The sequence below is a fragment of the Dromiciops gliroides genome, chromosome 2, assembly GCF_019393635.1.
Source record: "Dromiciops gliroides isolate mDroGli1 chromosome 2, mDroGli1.pri, whole genome shotgun sequence".
Taxonomy (NCBI): Eukaryota; Metazoa; Chordata; class Mammalia; order Microbiotheria; family Microbiotheriidae; genus Dromiciops; species Dromiciops gliroides.
Genome location: NC_057862.1, coordinates 638058123 through 638080928, shown reverse-complemented (window position 1 = coordinate 638080928; position 22806 = coordinate 638058123). Strand labels below are relative to the sequence as shown.

The 22806-nt window shown below is 49.2% G+C and overlaps 1 protein-coding gene across 2 annotated transcripts in view; it reads left to right on the top strand.

The window, feature by feature from the left end:
- The window catches only part of RANBP10 (RAN binding protein 10), a 129347-nt gene extending 109581 nt beyond the window's left edge, over positions 1-19766 (top strand). For both annotated transcript variants that reach the window (XM_043981034.1, XM_043981033.1), the window contains exons 7-14: positions 5539-5651; positions 9408-9516; positions 9688-9836; positions 11049-11244; positions 12712-12836; positions 13766-13911; positions 14601-14712; positions 16418-19766. In XM_043981034.1, the coding sequence (XP_043836969.1) occupies positions 5539-5651; positions 9408-9516; positions 9688-9836; positions 11049-11244; positions 12712-12836; positions 13766-13911; positions 14601-14712; positions 16418-16548 (1081 nt within the window). In that variant the 3' untranslated portion in view covers positions 16549-19766. The remainder of the gene's footprint in view (positions 1-5538; positions 5652-9407; positions 9517-9687; positions 9837-11048; positions 11245-12711; positions 12837-13765; positions 13912-14600; positions 14713-16417) is intronic.
- Positions 19767-22806: the final 3040 nt, after the last annotated feature.

Sequence of the window (22806 nt, the reverse complement as noted above, 5' to 3'; positions counted from 1 at the left end):
ACCCCACACCTTCTTGTCTTTGTTGTCATCGACACAGCCTGAGAGCCTCTTGGCTCTTAAGAGGACAAAACTTGGGCCTATCCCCATCCATGGTTCTCTCTAACTTTGACCAAGCTACTTGCGCCAAGAATCTCCAGGGAATGACTCAAGTAATGAAGGAACTTTGGGCTGAATGTTGCCCAAAGGGGGCCCTTGTCAGTATTTGGATCCTCTTTGTGGAGGGGGTGAGAATATTCTGGTTCCCTCTTTGACTTCTCTCCTCTAAGAATCTGTGAAGCCTGTAAGGTCTAGAATTCTAGCTGTGATGTCTAAAATCTAATGAATGGTCACTTTAAATTAGAAATGGACAGCACCAGTCTTTGGGAAACCTGAGTCTGACGACCACCCACTTGAAACCAGATCTTTCTAGCATCTAGCAAAACAGTGAAAGAGACCTTGTTCTTATTATTGTGCATTTGAAATCTTGCCTGTGTAAGGACACAGCAGGCTCCGGCCCAGGCTGCCTGCTTAGCTGTGTCCTACCTTAACTGACACTTCAAGGCTTTGGAGCCAAAGGATCGAGTCATCGTGATCAGATGGTGAAGCTTTAGGGAAAGGCCCATAATCTCAGCTTGATTTGTAGCGCCATTCTCTGTTGTAGAGCTTGATTTTGGCTAGGTCCCCATTTTCTGCTTCTGTGTACATGTTCATCCTCATTTCCTATGGCCTTTCACTGTTCTTACAGGTTAGTCTAAGAAAGAAAGGGTTTAATTGGCCTAGTCAGTGACTTCAGAGTCTTAGTATTCAATAGCTATGTGAACGAGTTGTCTCGGAGTCCTGTGGCAGAAGTAGGGGGCCTCACCCGAGGGCCTTTGAGGGGACAGTGTGCGACTTGCCAGCCTGTCAGACCTTCCCTGAGCCTCAGAACCTCCTGAGCCCTGTTTGACCTCACATTTTAAAAAAAGCAGCTGAGGGTTCTTTTGATCTCCTTGGGGTATTGTGGCCTCCAGTAGCAGATAAGAAGCTCTTATTACCCAGAGCTGCTCGCTTTGTTTGAAGCTGCCAAAGGTATTGAATGAGCCTGGTGAATGGACCTAGAGCTGACCAGGGACTGGGGATAAAGTCCTCACTGGTCAGAGTCCCCTGTGCTTGTTGCTTTTCTCTTGACTCAGACTCTCACTGCCTCCCTGTATGACCATGGGCACAGAGGTTCACTTCTCAACTTCTACCAAAGGGAGGTAATAATACTTGTGTTACCTCCCTCATGGGGCAGTTGTGAGGAAAGGAACTTATAAACCTCCAAACTCCATAAAAACGAGAGCATTTTTGTTCCCTACCAAACAGAGAGCAGAGGAGAAATCAGTGTGCTGTCTAGCAGGCAGAGGGGGTTGGGGGGGGCGGGTGGAGTAGATTCACCCTTGCTGAGCTAATAGACTGTATGTGTTCCCTGCTCTCTGCCCTCAGGAAACTTGTTCATGGCTTCCTGACACACATCACACTCTCATGCTCCAGAGTAGCACAGAGACACCACACAAATCTGAGGCACAACATCTGTAGGACTCTAGCATTGCTTTATTAGAAGAGTTAACTGTTTTTAAAATGTTGGTTCATCTGAACACAGATGTTTTCTACAAATTTCCTGGTCCCCTTGAATTTTTATTTTATATCACTGATTCATATATATCTATATATCTCCTATATTGTATATATACGTGTAATGTGTGTATATATACATAGACACAATATATACGTGTGTGTGTGTGTGTGTGTGTGTGTGATTTTATATCACTGTGTCTTGGAATTGGCTGGATCTTAGAAATGATCTGTAGCACTCCTGAGCTCCAGGGCTACAGAATTCACTGTCTCCCTCATAAGGCAGCCTGTGCCATTTTTAATACCTCTTAACATTAGAAAGTTTCTGCTGTTGGAAATCAGCCTCCTATATACTATACTTTAAACACTTTAAAAAAAAACAAACCCCAAAACTAATTAAGAATCTTAGCTTTGAAAAAAGATTAATTCTTGGGCGGAGCGAAGATGGCAGAGGAAAGACAAACGCACAGAGCTCCTGACACAATTACCCAAAAAACAACCCCTGGAGCATCAAAACCCACAAAAAGATGGGCTGAGGTTATTTTTCCAACCAAAGACAGCTTAGAGGGGGCCATGCTGGGCTGTGAGCGGAGTCCAGCCCCGCAATTGTGCCTCCACAGTCCCCAGGCACGCTGCCCCAGCGAAACTTACCCCCGAGCCCTGAATCAACTACAGCACCAGCTTCTTCTGGAACGGCTGGCTGGGGCGGGGGGGGGGCATGGAAAATACAGGGGTGTCTGCAGGACCTAAGGAGGAATTTGGCTGTCCTGCCCCAGCAGGGAACCAGGAGGAAATCTTGAATGGCAGGAGGCCTAGGTAGGGGAGGGGCACAGGCTTGTTGAGTTAAGAACCACAGCACACAAAGTTTTGCTGGCTGGTTAATTAGCAAGTTGGCTTGAGGTTATCTTTGGACCAGAGAACAAGCCAGGCGAGAGAAAAACCTGCCCTTCCTCAAACCGAAACACCTGGGACCCTCTGAAGTTCAGGACAGTGTAGCTTGGAAGTAGGGCCCCACTGTAAGAGGGAGTTAAAAGTCAAGTAAAAGACAGCAAGATGAGCAAGCAAAGAAAGTTGAGAATTATAGAAAGTTTCTTTTTAGAGACAAGGAAGATCAAGGTGCACCCTCAGAAGAGGATAGCAACCTCAGGGCCCCTACATCCAAAGCTTCCAAGAAAGATATGAATCAGTCTCAGGCCATGGAAGTGCTCAAAAGAGACTTTGAAGAGAAAGTAGGAGAGATAGAAGGAAGATTTAGAGAGGTGGAGGAAAGAATTAGAAAGAGAAATGAGCAATGCAGGAGAGTCATGAGAAAAAGTCAACAGCTTGAAAAGCCAAATGGAAAAGAATCTTAGCTTTGATTTTCTAGAGCAAAGTGATCCTAGGACCTGAGGCTTGATAAGTGAGTAAGGCCTTTTCCCACCCTGCTAGCCTGGGCCCCTCCTCAAACCAAGGGAGAAGGGGGAATGTTGGGCTGATAAAGCAGGGGGACTTGGCATGTAGAAGATGGACCCATTCTTGGTCTTGGGGAGAGGAGGCTGAGCCGTAATAAAACCTCCTTGTGTCCTCAGAGTTCAGGGGTGAGCAGCATCAGGCCATCTCCTTTCCTGCCCTGTTTTGCTGGTGGGGAGAGTGTGTAGGTGTAAGCATCCGCATGCACGTGTGTGCGTGCACGCGCACATGCACACACACACACGCACACACACCCTTGATGTGCTTTGCCCACAGAGCTGTCTAAGTGGAAACCAAGAACTTGTTTATTTTACACAGAAAGACACATGAAAATAATCCCCAATTACTGAACCTGGAGGTTTCTGCCTGCCATTTACTTTGGCAGTGAGTCTGCTTGTGCATTGAGTGAACGTGATTATTCCAAGCCACACTGAACTCTAGCTCCCTCAACCCAACGGTAACTAATAGAGTGTTTGCATATGAAGTCTTTGGGTGCTGAATTTCTGGAAGCTGGTGTGAGTGGGGAAGGCTGGGTCAAGGAGCTGTCATTTGTAGTCTGTCTCCAAGAAAGGAGCGTGTATACACTCCTAAACAGAGACACACTCACGGGCACAGACCTGCATAAGAATGCCCACAAACCTGCACATGGAGGACCAGACACTCTTAGAGGGAGGTCAGCAGATCCAGCGTCCCACCCAGTGCAAGAAACTGGCTCCTCCCACTCCCTCGCTCTGCCAGTTTTCATCCAGCCTGTGTTTGAATCTTTCTAGTGATGAGGAACTTACTACCTGACAAAGGATCCAGTGTTAGTGCTGATTGTTTAAAATTTTTAAAAAGTTCTTTCTTTATTATGCTAAGCTGAATAGTGATAGTAGTAGTTGCCATTTCTGCAGTATTTTAAGATTTATAGGGCATTTTCCTTATAACAACCTCATGCACAAGTGTTGTTGCCCCTATTTTGCACATGAGCGTCTGTGTCCTTGGTCACCAAGCTAATAGGCTTCAGAGCTAGAATTCAGACTCCTGTCTGCTGACTCAAGGTCCAGCTCCCTCTCTGCTGTGCCTCACTGCCTCTCATCTCTCTCCTCCTTTATAAGGTCCACCCTTTGGTCTTCATTCTTCCCTCTCCTCCATGGCAACCCTTTAGATTCTTGAAATCATTCTAATACTTTACTCACATCTTCATGAATACGAAAGGCCTACAGAGCTGGATCTGGGTGCACGCACAGTTGCACATGCACAGGGCACGCATGTAGGTCCTCTCTGACCTTTCACAGCCCTGTGGAGGTGAGGTAGACTTGGGAATGCAGCTTCTTAGCCAGCGGCCTTTCAGAAGCTCTTTGTCTCTGTACGCTGTTCTCTCTGGTTGCTTCCACGGTTGGTTTTAGAAGATCCAGCCTGTGACAAGCAGAGTAGATGGTTTCTCAGATAGGGGCGGAGCCAGCATTGCTGAAGCCTTCCTAGAGCCTAATGAGAGTGATGTGTCTGCAAGAACTCAGCACAGCCAGCCTGGCCCATGATGGGGCGGGCAGCGAGAGGAAAGATGTAAGTGTCTCCTGAAAACATGCTTGCGCTGCAGACTTTCTCAAGCCAAGTGATAGTAAGGCTGCTTCTCAGCCCCATTTCAGGAAGGAGGCAGCAGCCAAATCAGCTCCCTTTCTGGTTGCTCGTGTCTCTGAGGTTCCACCCAGAAGCTGCTCCGGGGGCGATTTTCTTGGCTTTGTAAGTGTGCCTGTGAAGATCACACCAATAAGTAGCAGTCTGTGCATCCACTGTAATTAGCCGCCTGCTTCACCACCAACTGTGGCCATGCTCTCCCTTCTGCAACCCACCGGAATCAAACCCGATGATTTGGACGGGGAATAGGTCATAGAGTGTTAGAACTAGGAGGAGCCTTAAAGATCATCTCACAGAGGAGACTGGCCTGAGAAGGTGAAGGTCCTGCCCCCTCCATGCTGTCTCAGGGAGTAAAGAACAAGCCCAGGGCCTCTGGCTAGCTGTAGCCACCGCTTCCTGCGCTCACATTGGCTTCTGGTGTATGCCAAGGATTCTTATCATTTTTGTGTTGCACATTCCTCTGGCTGGCTGGTGAAGCCTAGGGACCCTATCTCAGAATACTGTTTCTAAATTCACGAAATAAAATATAGAGGATTGCAACACATTTAACCATTTTCTTAAAAACAGGTTATTAGATCCTGGGTCACAAGCTCCTGATCTAGTCCTACCCTCATTTTATAGATGACAAAAGTGGGGTCCCTAGTGGCCGAGCCAGAATTCGAACCCAGTTCTCCTGACTGCTAAGCATCCAGGGCTTTTTTCTTCTCTGTGAGCTGGATTCAAGTGCTTGAGCCCCTTTTCAATGCAACAGTAAAAATTGTATGTCCAAAGTCTCCCCCATGGGTACATTTTGGGGGAAGCTTGAATGAAGAGTATGGTTCAAATAGACGGTATTTCAAGTCACATCCTATTTTGCAAAGTGGCTTCTTTTGACTGTCAATATTTTTCTGTCTTTTTTAGCATGGTCTCTTCCTACCTGGTGCATCATGGGTATTGTGCTACTGCCACCGCTTTTGCCCGTATGACAGAAACTACAATTCAGGAAGAACAGGCCTCCATCAAGAACAGACAAAGTAAGACCAAGACTCTTTCTCAGTCTCCCATTGCCCTCCCCACTTCTCTTGGTCCTCCCAACCTTCTTTATCTCCCTGGGGTCACTGGTGCTAGCCTTAGTCAGCCTAAGCGGGAAGTCGTCAGAACCTCAAAAGTTCAGGCATTGGTCCTCCTTTTGGTTGGATGCCTCTCACGGGGGGGAGGAGGGGGTGGCTCAAACCATCCCCCTTTCCTTGTGACAGGGTGAGTTTCAAATTTTTCTCTCCCTCCCCTTCCCTCCCTCTTCACCAATACATAAAGCATCTTATTTAGGCTCTATATGTACACCGATTCTTCTCTTGATGTGGACAATGCTCACTTCTTCCATTATGTTCTAGCTGCTGGTCTAGGACCCAGAGCCCTGGCAAGCTTGGATTGAGAGCCTTCCCTGTGTGGACTTTTTATTCCCTTAAAAATTGGATCCCTTTGAGCTTCATTGTCTCAGTCAAATCACTCTGAGGTCATCTGAGTGCCCTGATTCCTTCTGAGATAACAGCAGCTGTCTAAGACCTTCCATCCTCATTTAATCAAGCAGCTATTCATGGGGACTGAAGGAAGGACCAAAGGACTCAAGATTACTGCTCAGTAGCCTGGGAGAAGGGTATTGCCTTCCTCTCCTTGGCCTTCCTGCCTTCCCCGGGGTCCAGGCAAAGTCCTGCCTGGCCAGCTCTAAGAGACCCGCCAAGAGTTCGGTTGACAGAGCCCTGTGCTTCCCTAGATCCCTCTTCATAGCAAAATGTTCAAGTTGTAGATAGTCCGTCTAGAGGATCAGCTGTAGAAAGTAAATGCTGGAGAGGAAGGATTAAGTTGCATCCCTGCCAATGGGTTTCCTTCCTTCTCTGGTTTCCCCTAACTGAGGTGGGTGGGCAGTTGGTATTTGTGGACATGTTTGTGCTTGGGTCTCCCAGAATAGCAGACAGTCAGCCAGGTGGGCAGTATGCATGGGAGTGGCAGCTGAGCAAGTCCCAGGCCTGGGACCTGCACCTGAGAAAGACCCAACTGGAGATAACTTCCCAGCAGGCAGACAGGATTGGGGGAAGCCTAAGAAAATCAGAGGTTCAGGGATAAGAGAGAAGGAAAAGGTGTGTGGTGGGGGAAGGACACAGCCCCCCACTACCTGCTCTGACTTGCAGTCCTTATGTCTGCTCATTTGATTTGATTTGATTTTTTTTAAACATTTATTTATTATTATTATTATTATTATTTTTTTTTTTTAGTGAGGCAATTGGGGTTAAGTGACCTGCCCAGAGTCACACAGCTAGTAAGTGTTAAGTGTCTGAGGCTAGATTTGAACTCAGGTACTCCTGACTCTAGGGCCGGTGCTCTATCCACTGCGCCATCTAGCTGCCCCCCATAGATGGGCTTTATTTTTATTTTTATTTATTTATTTTTTGGTGGGGCAATGAGGGTTAAGTGACTTGCCCAAGGTCACACAGCTAGTAAGTGTCAAGTGTCTGAGGCTAGATTTGAACTCAGGTTCTCCTGAATTCAGAGCCACTGAGCCACCTAGCTGCCCTGCTCATTTGATGTGAATAATCCCAGTAGTCGTTTGCATATCTCTGAGATTTACAGGGCACTTCCCTCACAACCACCCATGGACCAGGTGATGTGATCATTCTGTCTCCGTTTTATAGTTGAGGAAAATGAGGCATGGGTGACTGGCTCTAACAACACTTGTAGTGAGTATCCAACCTGGGCTTCACAAAATCGTGACTCTGCACCCAGGAGGGAGCTCGGGGCTCCTTTGGCTAATTCAGCCCTAGGCACTAGGAAGCTAAACCCCAGCAGGGTGAATCAGGATTTCTGCATGTGGCAGCAGAGCCAGGTGCAGAGGTGTACATTGTTCTGGTTCCCTTGCTTTGCCCTTGAGTCTTGAGGAGGCCCCACTGACTGTTGCTTGATTTCTCAGTCTGAGGGCCCTTCAGCACAAAGTCCTCCCCAACAGCAGGTGCCAAGAGCCTGCTTTCCTGCCTTTTGCCTGAGACTTAGACTCCCTAGTTTTCTCTTATCCACCCTTAAAAATTCCTGCACTCCATTCACAGTGGATAAAAGGCCAGAGGATAGGAACAGTGTCCAGAGAGAAAACTAAAACTTCTAAATGATGACTTGAAAAATGCTCAAACTCTTTGAGCACAGAGATGGTGGTTAAAACAGCCTTGAGGCACCCCCTCACCCCTCAAATGAGGATAAATGGCCAGAGGCATAAGGAGAACAGCTATGCCCATTCTTTGGGGAAGAATTATAAACTTGGAGTGCGGTCTGGCAGCATATACCAGAAGATGCAAAAATGGATAGAGCACCAGCCCTAGAGTCAGGAGTACCTGAATTCAAATCCAGCCTCAGAACATTGACCCTTACTAGCTGTGTGACCCTGGGCAAGTCACTTAAGCCCCAATTGCCTCACCAAAAAAAAAAGAGAGAGAGTGAGTACAAGAGAAATCTGGAAAAACCATATTTGCAAGAAATAATGCTTTGTGAAAAAACAGCCCCCCAAACCCCAAAATGCATTGAAAACGTAGAGAATAAAAGGGAATGAGAACAAATGTACAAAGAATCCTGGTGGGAACTTAGAGGGGAGGGATGGAAAAGGTAGGATAACTTAGGAAGAGTTACTATGCAATATTGATGTTAAAAGTTTAGTTTTTAATAGTTTAAAATTGGAAGACAAAAAAGATTCGTCAGCACTTTGCAGAAGGAACAAGCAAAATTCTGCCTCGGTGCATTTGCCCAAGTCCCTTTACTGGGTCTCCTTCTGTGTGGCTTACTTGTGACTCCACCATGCTGCCCCTTTCTTCAGGCTGCAGCTCAATGGGTCTGTATGGCACTGACCTGTCATTGGACATCTCCCAAGAGCCTGAGCAAGTGCTGTCCTTGGTGGCCAGGCTACTGGGATCTCCCAACCAGTCTTCCTCCCACCAGGTTTTTTCCCTTTCTGGATTAATCTCCCCCTACCCAGATCTTCTGTTAGAAGGCAGGAGTTCAAAACCTGGCTCCGCATGTCCTCGTGGATAGAGCACTAGACTTGGAGTCAAAAGGACCTGGGTTCTAATCCTGTCTCAGATGCTTAACTGGCTGTGTGACCCTCTGTTTCCTCCTGTGTGACCTGCGCAACTTGTACTGGCTGCTTGCTAAGGTCCCTTCAGCTCTAAACCCTGTGGTCCTCTCCCTCCTCCATTCAGTAAACCTCCCCGGCTCCCCAGGGAATGCTGAGTGGTATAAGAAATCCTCATGCTGGCACACAGGCCAATGGGCTGGCTTCAGACCTTCCACCTCCATCATCTACTGTTTCCTGCACAGATTCTTTATCCTGCGTGTTTGTCCTGCCTTGTGTGTGTGTGTCTGTCTGTCTGTCTGTCTGTCTGTCTGTCTGTCTGTCTGTCTCTCCTCTACTTCCTCCACCCTTCACCCCTACACTGGCTTTCATCTTTGCCTCTTAGAGTACCTCCATTTCCTCTGCTTTACCTGTTTCTTTCCTTTGCACTTCTCTGTATGTTTATGGATTGTGTCTGTGTCTCTTCCTGGTCCCTTAGATCTTAAACTCGGCGAGGGCAGGGGCAGTCTTGGTGCCAGAGCTTTCTCCCTGTGGTGCCGAGCATGAGACTTTGCACCAGCAGATCTTCCAATGGACGGTTGTGTCGTTGGTTTCTCAGGCACTGAGAGGGGCTTGGTGCTCAGGGTCTCAAGGTTCTTCTTCTCCTTTGTCGTTGGAGTCCTCACTGCTGTGCTCTCGCTTGTAGGAATACAGAAGCTTATGCTGGCTGGCCGAGTAGGGGAAGCCATTGAGGCCACCCAGCAGCTCTACCCTGGTCTCCTGGAGCACAACCCCAACCTGCTCTTCATGTTGAAGTAAGTTGGCAGCGCATGGGACTCCCCCCATGGCCTCAGCCTGTACAGTCTGGGACTTTGGCCCCAACCCCCTTCCCCCATTGACACAGACTCTTGGGAACAAACCAAAGTATTTGCTTAAAGCATTTTCCCTCTGCTCCTTTCCTGACGTCCCCCCACCCCACCTCCCAGGTGCCGGCAGTTTGTGGAGATGGTGAACGGAACAGATAGTGAGGTTCGTTGTTTCAGCGCTCGAAGCCCCAAATCCCAAGACAGCTACCCAGGGTCCCCCAGCCTCAGCCCTCGACACGGACCCAGCAATTCCCATCTGCACAGCACTGGTAAGCCCATGCTTTTTGACATCCATGAGAGGGGGTACAGTGAAAAGTGTTATGGAATCTCTCTTCAGAACCTCTTGGCCCAGATTGGGACCCGGTCTCTTTCAGGAACGTTGCTCACTCTAGCCATACTCTACCCATTCAAGAGCTGTGTGATTCTAGGCAAACCCTTTTCCTTCCTTTCTGAATCTTAGGCTCCTCATCTGTAAAATGGGGATCATAAACATGCACTATCTGCTTCACAGGATTGGGTTGAAAAAAATGTATAAATCCTAAAACACTAGAGCAGGGGCAGCTAGGTGGTGCAGTGGATAGAGCACCGGCCCTGAATTCAGGAGGACCTGAGTTCAAAACCGGCTTCAGACACTTGACACTTACTAGCTGTGTGACCCCGGGCAAGTCACTTAACTCCCACTGCCCTGCAAAAAACAAACAAACAAACAAAAAAGCACTAGAGCAATCTGGACTGTCGCCATTCTTGCTGGTGTGGGGCTGTTCTAGAACGTCACCCTTTTAGAGACGTATGTTTATAGTTACTAGGGTCCCTGATGGCTCATTCACAAGATGGGATGGCCCAAAGCACAGTGCAGTTGGGCAGATGTGGAGTGTACGAGAGCGTCTGTGTCAGAGGCTTAGAGATTCAGTGGAGCATGGTTACACTTGGGGAGGTTGGAGAACAGGTGTGAAGAAGAGGCCGATTAGAGCTGATGAGGCTAGTTTTCTAACTTCTCCCAGGAACAGCTTGTAGAAGAGAGTAGGGATTTCTGAATTCCTTGAGGGATGGCGTGAGATGTAGTTGCTTTACATGAGGTCTTGGCAGAAATGCTGCTAGACAGGAAATACCCAGTGCAGCAATGATGTTATTAGTTTTATTGAAGCCCATGTCCATCCCACTCCCTGAAGTTCTCTTCCAGGGAAGCCTCAGTCCTCAGGACAGCCTGGAGCGGAGATACCTTACCCACATTTGTGCCAGAATAAAACCCAGGTGTCTCTGACACGGCTGTTCCAGTCTCTTGTGCCGTGGCATTGAGGAAATCAGTAGTCAACAACTTTTAGGATCCCCTCTCTCTCTCTCCTGTATCTCTTTGTGGGCTCATGCTGCCACGCCAGCAGGGAGGGGATCAGTAGGTTGCATTTTCCACTTTCTTATTTGGGCCACGTTTTCTGCCACATGCCGCCCATCCAGCCTTTTGACTCTGTTCTCTTGGCTTTCAGGAGCAGAAAGCCCAAGCTGTAGCAACGGGGTCACATCCACCAAAAGCAAACAGAGTCACAGTAAATACCCAGCCCTGAGCTCCTCATCATCGTCGTCATCCTCCTCCTCCCCTTCGTCAGTCAACTACTCTGAGTCCAACTCCACAGACTCCACCAAGTCCCAGCAGCACAGTAGCACAAGTAATCAAGAGACCAGGTACCTTGCTTCCCTTCTCTGTTCTCGGGGCAGGCCGAGAGGCAGAAGCGGTGGCCACTCCGTGGGCCTTGCCCCCGGCAGCACTGTGCTCTAACCAACGACCAACTCCCCTCTGCTTTTCCCCTCATCTCTGCCACTCCTTGCACAGTCAGTCCACCTTGATCCCTGGTAACGATTGGAACCTGAGCCCGAAGCCCTTGGATCAGCTTGTTGATGTGACCCTCTCTCCCAGAGAAGGCCCTGCCTTAGGCCAGTCACCTCTGGGCCACAGGCTCTCTTATTCTTTTCAGCTCTCGACACCACCTCCCATACTCTAGTGACAGTTCTATATTGTATGACGGAGGAGAATGTTCTTTTTAGCTTGTGGGGCATTTCTGGCCTCCTGGTTGATGCTGCTGAAAGGGACGGGACTCTTAAGATGACCAAACACCCAAGAACGCTGCTCACTTGTTGCCACTGCCTGGCTGGGCTAGACTAGACTCGAGCTGAAGGTGCAGAGAGGACAGTTCTCAGGCAGTTCTTTGGGTTCAGCAGCCTGTGAATGAGCCCATGGAATAGAATTTGTCTTCATTAACAAACACACAAACTTCACTGCCAGCCTGACTCAGACTGCTGTAAGCCCAGTCCCTTGTCCGGGGCAGATACTAATGTGGACAGGGTACTCTGGTCATCAAGATGCTGGAACTGGCGTCTCCGCTTAGCCGTCAGAGACTCAGGGTTTCTCTCTCCTAGTTAAGCCCGCCCTTCCTGCTCTTGTCAAGATGGCCCTTCCCATCAAAGCTGACTAAGAGCCTGAGGTCCACCTGGGGAGGCCCACAACTTAAGGGGAAGTCTAACTTCATGGTGCAGCAGATGGAGGGTCAGGGAGGAAAGGACCCCTAGGAAAAGGGAAGGGAATCTAAAAGTGAAAACCGGCAGTTAGGCGCCAGCTTCGCAGGACGTCAGAGGGAGTTTGAGTTTTGTGAAAAGCATGCTGAGTCAGAGTCTCCAAAACCCGCCCTCTGATTCTACCATGTCTTTCTAACCTTCTCTCTGGTCCTGTTTCTTCCTTGGCAAAAATGAAGGAATTTGGCTGGGTGATCTCAAAGGTCCCTGGGGGGCCCTCATTATAGGAGGGGGAATAGCCAGCCTTTGGTTAGCATGAGAGCAGGGATGGAAGGAGAGACGACAGAACTGGGAAGGCGGGATGATGGGAAATGGGGAAATTAGGCCCCAGCCCTTCATGGAACATTGGGTAAATAGGAGGTGCTCACCAAACACAATGAAACAAAAGTGATAGGTGGAGATGACTTTCTGGCCTCACAAGTGAAGACTCCCTAGAAAGCCACCTCAGTTCCTCCCAGCAGTTCAGGGCCAGGCTTCAGGAGGACAGGAAGCCCAGGCTCAAGCTCTAGAGCCCCACCACGTGCAAGCATCTTTTCTTCCCTGACCTGCTTTGGCCAACATCTTCTCTTCCCTCTTTCTCAGTGATAGTGAGATGGAGATGGAAGCAGAACATTATCCCAATGGAGTGCTGGAGAACTCATCCACCCGGATTGTAAATGGTGCCTACAAACATGAAGAAATCCTGCAGACAGATGAATCTAGTATGGGTAAGGGTCTTCCCACTGGCCCCAGAACTTCCCCAGGAATACGCCATCTAAGGATGTAGCTCTCACTCTGTCATTCTCAACCTATGTTGTTGGGGCTTCAGTCCCCAACAAGACTGAAGCCTTGAGAATGGCTGGAGCCAGAAACTGAGCAAGTGAAGTCTGGTGGGAATTTAAGACCCCAGTTAGTCTTGAGAAGCCTCTGGTCTGCCCCTGGCCAGATTTTCTTTAACAGTTCAGGGGCATGGAAAAACTCCATGCTCCATGGGGGAAAAAATAAATATTAAAAATACCCCAAAAATGGGGCAGCTAGGTGGCGCAGTGGATAGAGCACCAGCCCTGGAGTCAGGAGGACCTGAGTTCAAATCCGGCCTCAGACACTTAACACTTACTAGCTGTGTGACCCTGGGCAAGTCACTTAACCCCAATTACCTCACTAAAAAAACAAACAAAATGCCCCAAAAAGCAGTTCAGGGGGCTGGCTCCCTGTATTCCTCCCAGGGAAATTGTGTACTGGAGTATTTCAAGAGTCAAATGAATGTCTAGATTTATTTTCAGGCCTAGCATGCCATTTGGGGCTTGCAGGAGATCCCGGTTTAGTAGTCAGAGAATATGGAATGTGTCTGAAGAGAGCATGCTAAGTCAGAATAGAGTTGTTGGCTCTAAGGTGGTCTTCCCAAGCCTGCCAGCTGGCTTCTCCCACTTCCTGACATGTGGCCATGTAGATAGACCTGACCACAGATCATCCAGAAGCAGCCTCAGCCTTAGGTCATCGAGGGGCCCCACATCACACAACTATATCAATCACCTCTTTTGGCTTGAGCCTTCTTTCCTTAAAGCCTTGGGTTGGGAAAACAGCGTCATAAGCAACCACTGGGATTCCTGCTAGCCCTTTCTCCACGTATATTTTATGTCTCTTCTCCTTGACACAGAAGATGGGCGTCCTCGGCGACAGCTCTGTGGAGGCAACCAGGCTGCCACAGAGAGAATTATCTTGTTTGGCCGGGAGCTGCAGACCCTCAGTGAACAGCTGTGCCGAGAGTACGGCAAGAATCTGGCCCATAAAGAGATGCTGCAGGTAACTCCAGGACTGCCTCGGGGCCTGAGGGCTAGGGACTGGGCAGCACTCAGGTCTGACAGTGAGCGCACCTTCGTCTGTCCCTGAAGCCTGTAGGAAAGGCCCTGGCCAAGGGTGAGGAGTATCTCGAGAGCAGGAGCAGAGAGGCCTTGGGTCATGAGGTGGAGCCAGGCCCCAGCCCGGAGTTAAGGGGGTGACAGGACTGGCTCGGCAGGCAGCTTCCAGGAGGACTGATTTGGTAGCCGCCATGGGGGGAGAGGGGAGACGAGGGGCAGCAGCAGCTTGTTATGTCGGGAGTAGCCCCTTCAGGGGATTCGAGGATCCTACTTCATGTTTCAGCCCCAACAAAACAGTCACCTCCTCTGCGGTTCAGCTCCAGAAACTCCCGCTGCAGGAGAAGCCCCTGAGCTCCTTTCCAGCTGCTGCCCGGGGCTCCAGGAATAAGGCCGGGCCAGCAGGCTCAGGGGGTTGGGCTGGGAGCCTTCACGAAGAGGACAGCTTTTTACTCTGCCTGAAGGGGAGCTCCTTGGAGACGGGGAGGAAAGCAGGTCTGTTGGAGCTCGTAGGCTCGGCCCCAGTGCTCCCCAGCGCTCCAGCTGAGGAGGGGGAGGGCGGTGAGGGAGGGGAGGGCTTCCCGGGAAGGGGTCCTCCTTTCTCACCGACTCTCCCCTCTGCTTTCTTCCATCCAGGACGCGTTCAGCTTGTTAGCGTACTCCGACCCGTGGAACTGCCCCGTTGGTCAGCAGCTAGACCCTATCCAGAGGGAGCCTGTGTGCGCAGCTCTCAATAGTGCTATTTTAGGTAGGAAACAAGCCCCATTCCTGCCCCAGGCTCAGGCAGAGCCTCCTTCCTCTCCTGCTCTGCTCACAGATAGGCTCTGGTGTCTTTGAAAGGGGAGCAGGGTTATGCCGGACTCAGGCCCACTGAGGACCTGGAGACCACACAGAGTTGTTGGCTGCCTGTAGGGCCCAGGAAGGATGCGGGTCGCTCTTTAGCATCTAATTGGGAAGGGAGGCACTAAGTGGGTGCACACCAATGGGGAGGTCCCTTCTGAACTCTCTTCCACCCCTCCTTTAGCCACCCTCGCCCATGTGCTGCTTCATGTCACTGTCCCCCATCTCCCCTTCCCCCCCCCCCCGGCTGTTTCTTTGAGACATCTGGGCCTGGGGACCCCTCTTTCCTTTTTTTTTGAGGCACTTGGGGTTAAGTGGCTTGCCCAGGGTCACACAGCTAATAAGTGTAAAGTGTCTGAGATTTGAACTCAGGTCCTCCTGAATCCAGGGCCGGTGCTCTATGCACTGTGCCACCCAGCTGCCCCATTCCCTTTCCTTCTGAAGGATCAGTAGACCCTAGTCGTTATTATGCCCCTCCTGGGACAGTCAGGTCACTGAGGCTGCCCCAATTCTACTGAGGTTTGTTCCATAGACTATTCCATAATCCTAGCCATGGACTGAGTCCCAATTCCTAGCCAACCCTAACACCAGGCTGACTCTCAATCTGCTCGTGGAGGGACCCATAGCTCTCATCAAACTGAGCTTCAGCCTTGGTCACAGATGGGCCTTTGGGTGTGTTCCCTAACTCACGTGACGAGGACCCTCAACTCCGACCTCAGACTGACTCCACTCTGATGATAGATTTGTGCCTCGCCCTAGACATGGACCCTGATGCTCCAGACTGGCTCCCTAACTGCAGTGATAGATTGAACTGTAACCCTGACCACACACTGACCCTTTCCCCAGCCCTGTTTACAGAAGGGTGTTTTCACTGTCGTCACAGACTCTGCAGCCTTTACCCTTGTCTCAGACTGATCTCTAACCCTGGACACAGATCAAGCACCAGAATAATCATCTAACTCTTGCCCTAGTTTGAGTCTTTCTTAACTCTGGGCCCTGATTTAGCTTAAGCCTAATACCCTAACCACAGATTGACGCCCTCGTGCAGATCATGGTCTGACCCTTTTTCCCTAGCCCCACGCTGACTTCCTAACTGTAACCCTCAATCCAGATTGGCCTCTGACCCCAGCCACAGACGAAGCCTTCACTTTGATCCCAGACTGACCCCTCCCCCCAACCTTAACCCAACTTCCTAAACCTGACCACAGACCAACCTCTTAATTCAGACTAGAAATTGATCTCTCACAAGTCTTCCCTAAGCTTAGCTACATAGGGATTCTATCAAGGTCAGTCCCCTGACCCTTGCCATAGGCTACATCCCTGTCACTAAGCCAACTGTCTCATATGCCCTTGGTCACAAGAAATTGGACAAGAGCCTGTGTGTAGCCTACTCTCCTCCTGACCCCATGGACCCTGTCCTCCCAAATTAAGTTCTTGGGGAGCATTTTCCTATGCTCTGGGGTTCCTGTCTTTCCCTGAAAGGGCTTTGCTGCACAGGAAGCAAACATTAAGCTCCCAGCCCTCCCAAACCTGATGATGGTGTGTGCTTAGACAACGACATGGAGGGCTAAGGCCTTCGAGAGAATCACCTGCTCTTCTCTTTCTCCCTGCAGAATCTCAGAACCTGCCAAAGCAGCCCCCCCTGATGCTCGCCTTGGGCCAAGCCTCCGAGTGTCTTCGGCTTATGGCCCGAGTTGGTCTGGGCTCCTGTTCATTTGCCAGAGTCGATGACTATTTGCACTAGCCACATGAGTAAGAGGGGAGCACCGTCCCACCAAGCTGCCCCAGCCTGGCCCGGGCTCTACCTGGCCTTCTCCATGCTGCCCCTCTTCACCCTGACCCGCTCATTATCACCATGACCCTTTCTCACACATCTGTCTCAGAGACCCGGAAGCTGCTGGCAGAGTTAGATCTTCCCCTCTCTCTCTCTCTCTCTTCCTCCCTTCCTCCCTTTTCCATTCCCTTTCTCCATCCTTCTCTCAGCCTCTCCTTGACTCTTTCTTCCATCATGTGCAGCAACAGCAGGGACAACACACACAGTATTTGGCTGGTTACCCTAATGTAGCGCCTTCCACTCTTAGGGGACATTGTTGGGGGGAGGAGAGGGAGTTGGTTGTTTTTTGGTTTTTTTAATCTATATTTTTTCTGACTGAGCCACCAGTATTTATCTCTGGAGAGTTTGTGCTGAGCTGGTTTCTGCTAATTTAGTGATGATAAAGCTCATCCAAGTTGGTGATAGCTTATTATTTTCTTAAGTAAAAAAAAAAATGAGATTATATATAAATATATATATATAAACAAACACAGTATTTATCGTAGTGCTAGTTGTCTGGACACTTTGGGGAGAGGCAGTCCAGACAGTGTATGTTTTTAGGGGAGGGGGAGGTCCCACTCACTAAAAAGAAACCATCTCTATTGCCTCAGCCTCGTTGTTCATTTCTTTCTACCACATCCCCAGCTGAACTTCCAAACCATAAAGTCAGTTGAAGAAAACACATGAGGAACTTTGTTGTGTTGGATGTGGCCAGAATTAGGGAAGAAGATGGTGGGAGCAGGGGGCGGTTGGGCACCAGATCATGCAGTTTAGAGGTATTTTCCTCATTTTACATTGTACAGGTGAGGAGGAAACAGTCCCTGGAAGAGAATGGGAATTATCTAAAGTCACACAATAAGTAGCAGATCCAGCACTGACCTGGGTCTCCTGACTGTAAGTCAGGGCTGCCCTGTCCACCATACCAGCTCACCTCTCTGAAAGTGTCAGTGAGGATGCCTTGGGTTCAGGCAGACAGAGCAGGGAGAACTGGGCCCTGGAGAAGTTGGTTTAGCTGTTGAGGCCAATGAGACCCCCTTTGTAAGAGGTAGAAACTTCAAGACCTTTCCTGAGACAGGGTTCTGAGCTCTTGGGGGTGCTGATGTTCTAGTGCCAAGCCCAGGCTTCAAAGCACTGCCAATTTGTGGGACAGTGCTTTATGAGGAGCGGCAGAGTTGTCTTAGCCTGGTTGATGGTTTACCTTTTTCTTTCTTTCTTTCTTTTTTTTTTTTTTGGTCTTGATTTTTTTAATGGCTGTTCTTGGCAAAGTGAGACTTTGAGAGCATGGCTTTTTTTTGCAGAACCATCAGTTGGTCTGTGTGGGGTAGAGTCACTGAATTCTGGATGAGGAGGTCTTGTTCAGTAGTTCGGCACGGGCCTTTGTTGTGCTGGAGAGGCCAACAGGAAGTATGGAGTCCAGGGGATTCCCACGTGTATGGGTAAGCTTCAGCCCTTGCTTCTTCAGTCAGCAGAAGAGTTGTTGGCATTTAAAACAGTGCAAGAAAAGAAAAAGGTTCTTCTTACTGAGCTGCTGGTGCCAAGACAGAGCTGGCCATAGTCTGAGGCTCCCTAGGAAGACAAGAGAGGATGATTTTTCAGGCGGACAAGACCTTCCCACTTATTAGCCAAGGAAAAAACCTGTGCCTAGAAAGGAGATGTGATTTGCCCTAGTTCTGTTGCCTTTGTAAATGAGAGCTTTCTCCTTCTGGGCCAGGGATGACAGTAGTTCAGCATCAGGAATTAGGGGTTTCAGGCCCAGACAGGAAGGGCGCGAGACCACCTCCCAAGGGGCTCCTTGATGGAGAGGCCAGCCCAATCCCCAGGTATCAGAGCCTGTGGAGTTGTCTTTTCCCAGAAGCCAGCTGCAGTAGCTCTGCCCCCCCGGGGACCAGTGTCAGGTTTCATGATCCATCCCTCCTCCCGCTCCTCGGAATGCTCCCCCAGCAGATCCCGGGGCCTGAGTCTGCTCTGGACCACCTGCCAACGTTGTGCCTCCCATCTTGTCAGCGTGCTCCTGGGGCCCATTCGAGCTGCCTCCTTAGGACAGCTGCAGAAGCTCCTGTTCCTGCCTGTCCTTTCTCACCTCTTGTTCTGCCATGGCCTTCTAGTGAACTCTGGTGACCTTTTGGTGAGGGCTCTGCACATGATCTGATCAGTCATCCTGGTATAGACGTAGAGAGGGAAGAGACTTGAGAAGTCGTCCAGCCCCTCAAGCTTTGAAACTGGGTTCTCTGAGATCTAGGATTTGTTCTACTCTGCCCTACCTGGATAAAGACAGGCAGTGTCATGGAGTGGAAAGGGCACTGACTTTGGAGTTAGAGGAACCAGGAAAGCATGCACAAGTCACTTATCTTCTCCAGGACTCAGTTTCTTCATCTGTAAAATGAAAGAGTTCAACTAAATGATCTCAAAGCTGCCTTCTAGATCCGAAGTCTGGGATTCTATGAGAATATGAATGATGAGTTATTGATTTAGTGGTAACCAGCAGGCATGGGTAGGTATTACTAGGTAGCAGAAATGAACAATTCTCATACACCCTCAGGGTTGTCCTGGTGAGTGTGACAGGGTCAACACCTTCCAGAAAACAGTTGTTTACAGATTCCCAGCTCTAGCAGCATCTCTTCATTCATTTCTGAAGTCACAGCCTTCACAAAGTTCAAGGTTACCCGATTCTCAGAGCTCGATCACCCTTCTTGTTTCTGCTCCTCTTCAGTCTTTGGAATTTATGGTAAAGATCTGAATTCCAAAATGGGTTGGGGCTCCCCCTGGGTCCCTGTGCAGTCTTTAAGAGGCAGCACTGAGTTGAGTGGGAGCCTGTCTTAAGCGCTCAAAGACAGCAGCAGAAACATGTTCTAGAAACTGGCTAAGATTCACCAGCTTGGTATTTCTTAGGTTTGTTCTTGCTCGTCACAGTCAGTCGATTGGAAATGCAGCCTGTACCCCTTAAGCATCAGCTTGACTTGTAAACCAAGGAAGGAGACCTGACAGGAAGATCTATTCTTGGCTCTTAAGTTTTAGACCCAGGAACGGATTTCTGGAGATTTGTAGCCAAATTCTATCTATAAGAGCCCTGTAATTGGAGAAGTGTAAGAAAGGGCGCTGGGGGTCGCCTGTAGGAGTGATGTGGAAGTTAGGTTGGGGAGTTGTCTAAAGGAATGGAAGAAATGATACTCGGGGTGTGAGCTGGAGCAGTACAGGAAATCCGACCTGCCTTCTACTGTGGCCTCACTCAGCCCAAAGAGCCTGTGAACCGTATAGGATAGTGTTAGAAAGGAAGAGGAATTAGCTTCCCCGGCCTATGTAGGAAAAGGCTCAGGCCCCGAGAAGCTTAGGTGTGTGTAGCCAGTTGCCTGGTAATAGGGGTTAGAATTCAAACGTGGAATCCCTTACTCTAGACTTCCAGGACTGCTCAGCCCCTTGGCCTGGGAGAGCTTCCTGTGGTATTCTGCATGTAAACAAGCACTAAGTTGGATTCCTAGATTCCTTAGAGATCATCTGATTCAGTCCTCTAATTTTACAGTTGAAGAAGTGTAAATCCCTGAGAGATGACCTGACCAAAGTCACAGTGGCAGATCTGAGGTCTGAACCTTGACCTCCTGACCCTTGTCCAGTGTTCTTTTCAATACACCGCGCTACCTCCCAATACAATTGACAGACAGAGTACAAGCTCACAGCTCTCAAGGGAGGCTAAGATTTTTTTAAACTTTTTTGGTCCCTTTTTTTAAAGAGTAAAAATGACAGTATAACTGGAGGAGGGAGAAGGAAGGAGAAGTCTTTTTTTTTTTAGTGCCTTGATGTCTCAAATGGACATCAGGGAGGCCAGGCTACGCTACCTCCTCCTCCCAGCAACTTTTCCACACCCACACGTGTGTGTATGGTGAAAACAATTTTGCTTTTTGAAAGTCAATAGCATCTGACATCCGGTGCCCAAGAGCTGAGGATGCTGAGCTGTTTTCTCAGTCGGGTACCAGCTGGCTTCAGGAATCCAGAGCCCAGCTTGTTGTGATAAGTGAAGCCAGGAGAGCTGGGTTACAGGATAGAGTCACCAAATGACAAACTGGCTGGAAGAAGAGGGAGGCACCGCACCCCACAGGTGTCCTATGAGATGCCCTGATGGACACGGAGCTGTTGGTTCGGGTTTGACATTGGGTGGGAATGGCTAGCTTGAAGGTCAGTGAAGACCCCAGGAGAGTCAGCAGAGCAGGAGATGGGGATCCTTCTCCATTGGCCACTCCCTATACAAGGTTTCCTCTTTGTTTTCTGTGCCTTATCTCAATTTTTCAACTGACTCCAAGTTGTTTACATTTCTTGTCCTTGCCCAGGGAGGGGGCACCTTCAGTCCCAGGTGGAACATCTGCACCTCTTAAAATCTATAGGTAACCAGCACCACGGTCCTGTGGGCTCTCTGTCTTCAGGGAGGCTTGCCCATGCCATGTCTGACCATCTCTGGGGGCCCCTTAAGCTACAGGAGGCCACAACTGATGTTGAATCAGGTTTTCTGTGGGTCCTCACAGAGCCGCTAAAGGGAGATCCCAACCCTTCCCCTCCAGGAAGGTAAAATAAGAGGCAGGGCCTTCCTTCGTTTCTTCCAGGCTTTCCTCACCTCACCTGTGGTGCTGAAGAGGGTTGTCACATCACCAAGAGGTGTGGTCAGGAAGGTCATTTCTAGGAGAGGCATCCATGTTACTTGGCAGCTGGGTGTTCTCTGGGACAGCCATAAACTGAGAGACCCTTTCTCTCGCCTTGTAATGCCATGATCTAGGGGAAGCAAACATCCAGGCAGATTCACAGGAACCAGCTCCCAGGCCCAGGCTCTCTGCAGCTTTTGCTGGGTTGGCCCTTTCAGTCCCAGCCCGCTGGGGTTCCTGGAGATGGGGCCAAAGGTTCTGAGTTTGGAGTAGTGTGATGATAGGAAGCAGGGAGCAGTTCTCCATAATAGCAGGAAGTGAACCCCGGGGGGGGGCATTCCCTTTACCTCATCCTCTCCTTTGGAAGCGCTGGCTTTCTGTGGATGGGGGAAGGGAATTCAAGAGGCCTTTGCCCACTCTACCCCCATACCCCCAGCCATGCTTGTTGGTCCCTGCTAGACTTATTCTCCAGATCCTCCAATGGGTGGGTGTGTTTGGTTGTGTTTGCTGTTTGGGAGACAGGGAATCTCTCTGTCCCCTCCCTTGGAGATAGAGGAGGAGCAAAAAGTCTGTTGATCTTGGGACACTGATGCTCCTGGGTCAAGCACAAAATAAGATAGAAACTGTTCAAATGGAGAGTTTTCTTTTGGACACTCAAAACTCAGGTATGAAAAGCTACATCTCAGCATGAAACCAGAGAAAAATGTGTACTTTGCCAGCACCATCCGTAGAACATCCAACAGCCCCCATCCGCTCCTGATTGACACAGAGATGGCGACTCCAACTCTCAGCTTTCTAGGCCTCCTCATTAAAAAAGAGTGTTTCCTCTTTGTGAATAACTTCCACAAAACGGACATTATCAGAGTTGTGCACACTGGGTCTGCCTCTGCTTTGTATTTGTGAGTTGAGTTACCTGGCACTAGCATGAAGCCTTGAAGAAGGGGTGGGAGGAGGGGGGGGGGGGACATTTTAACTAAGGAAAAAAAAAACTATTCAAATGTACTCAAGATATGATAAAGATGAAACTTTCTGTTGTATTTTGACAGAATTATTTTTATTAAAATATACATCCATGTGTAAGTATGTGCGTCAGCCTCTGCCTTTGTTGGTTTTTGTTGGGTTGTTCATTTCTCAGCGGAACCATGTGAACCCCAGGCCTTATTTCCCTTCTCAACCCCTCTTTACTGGACCGACCTTTGCCTTCCCAGCTTCTCCTATTACAGATAGAAATAACCTCTTCCTCCCCTCAACCTCAAAGGAAATTTCTAGATCGTTAGGTCCTTCTCCTTTAATGACACGGTCAGTGACCTGCAGGAAAGACAGCAGTAACAGGAAGGACCTGGGGCTGTGAGAACTTGTTTATGCACGTCGGATGTTTCTTATGTCATCACCTGCCAGGATTTCAAATTTAAAAAACAAAAAGGCACTCAGACTATAGATATATCATAAAATAGCAATCATCAACTATTCAGCACCAGTTAAAAAAATGGAAGAAGCTCAATGTAACACACACTAGATGAGGAAGAATCAGAAATAACTCAATATCCCAGCCAGTGTTTGAGAA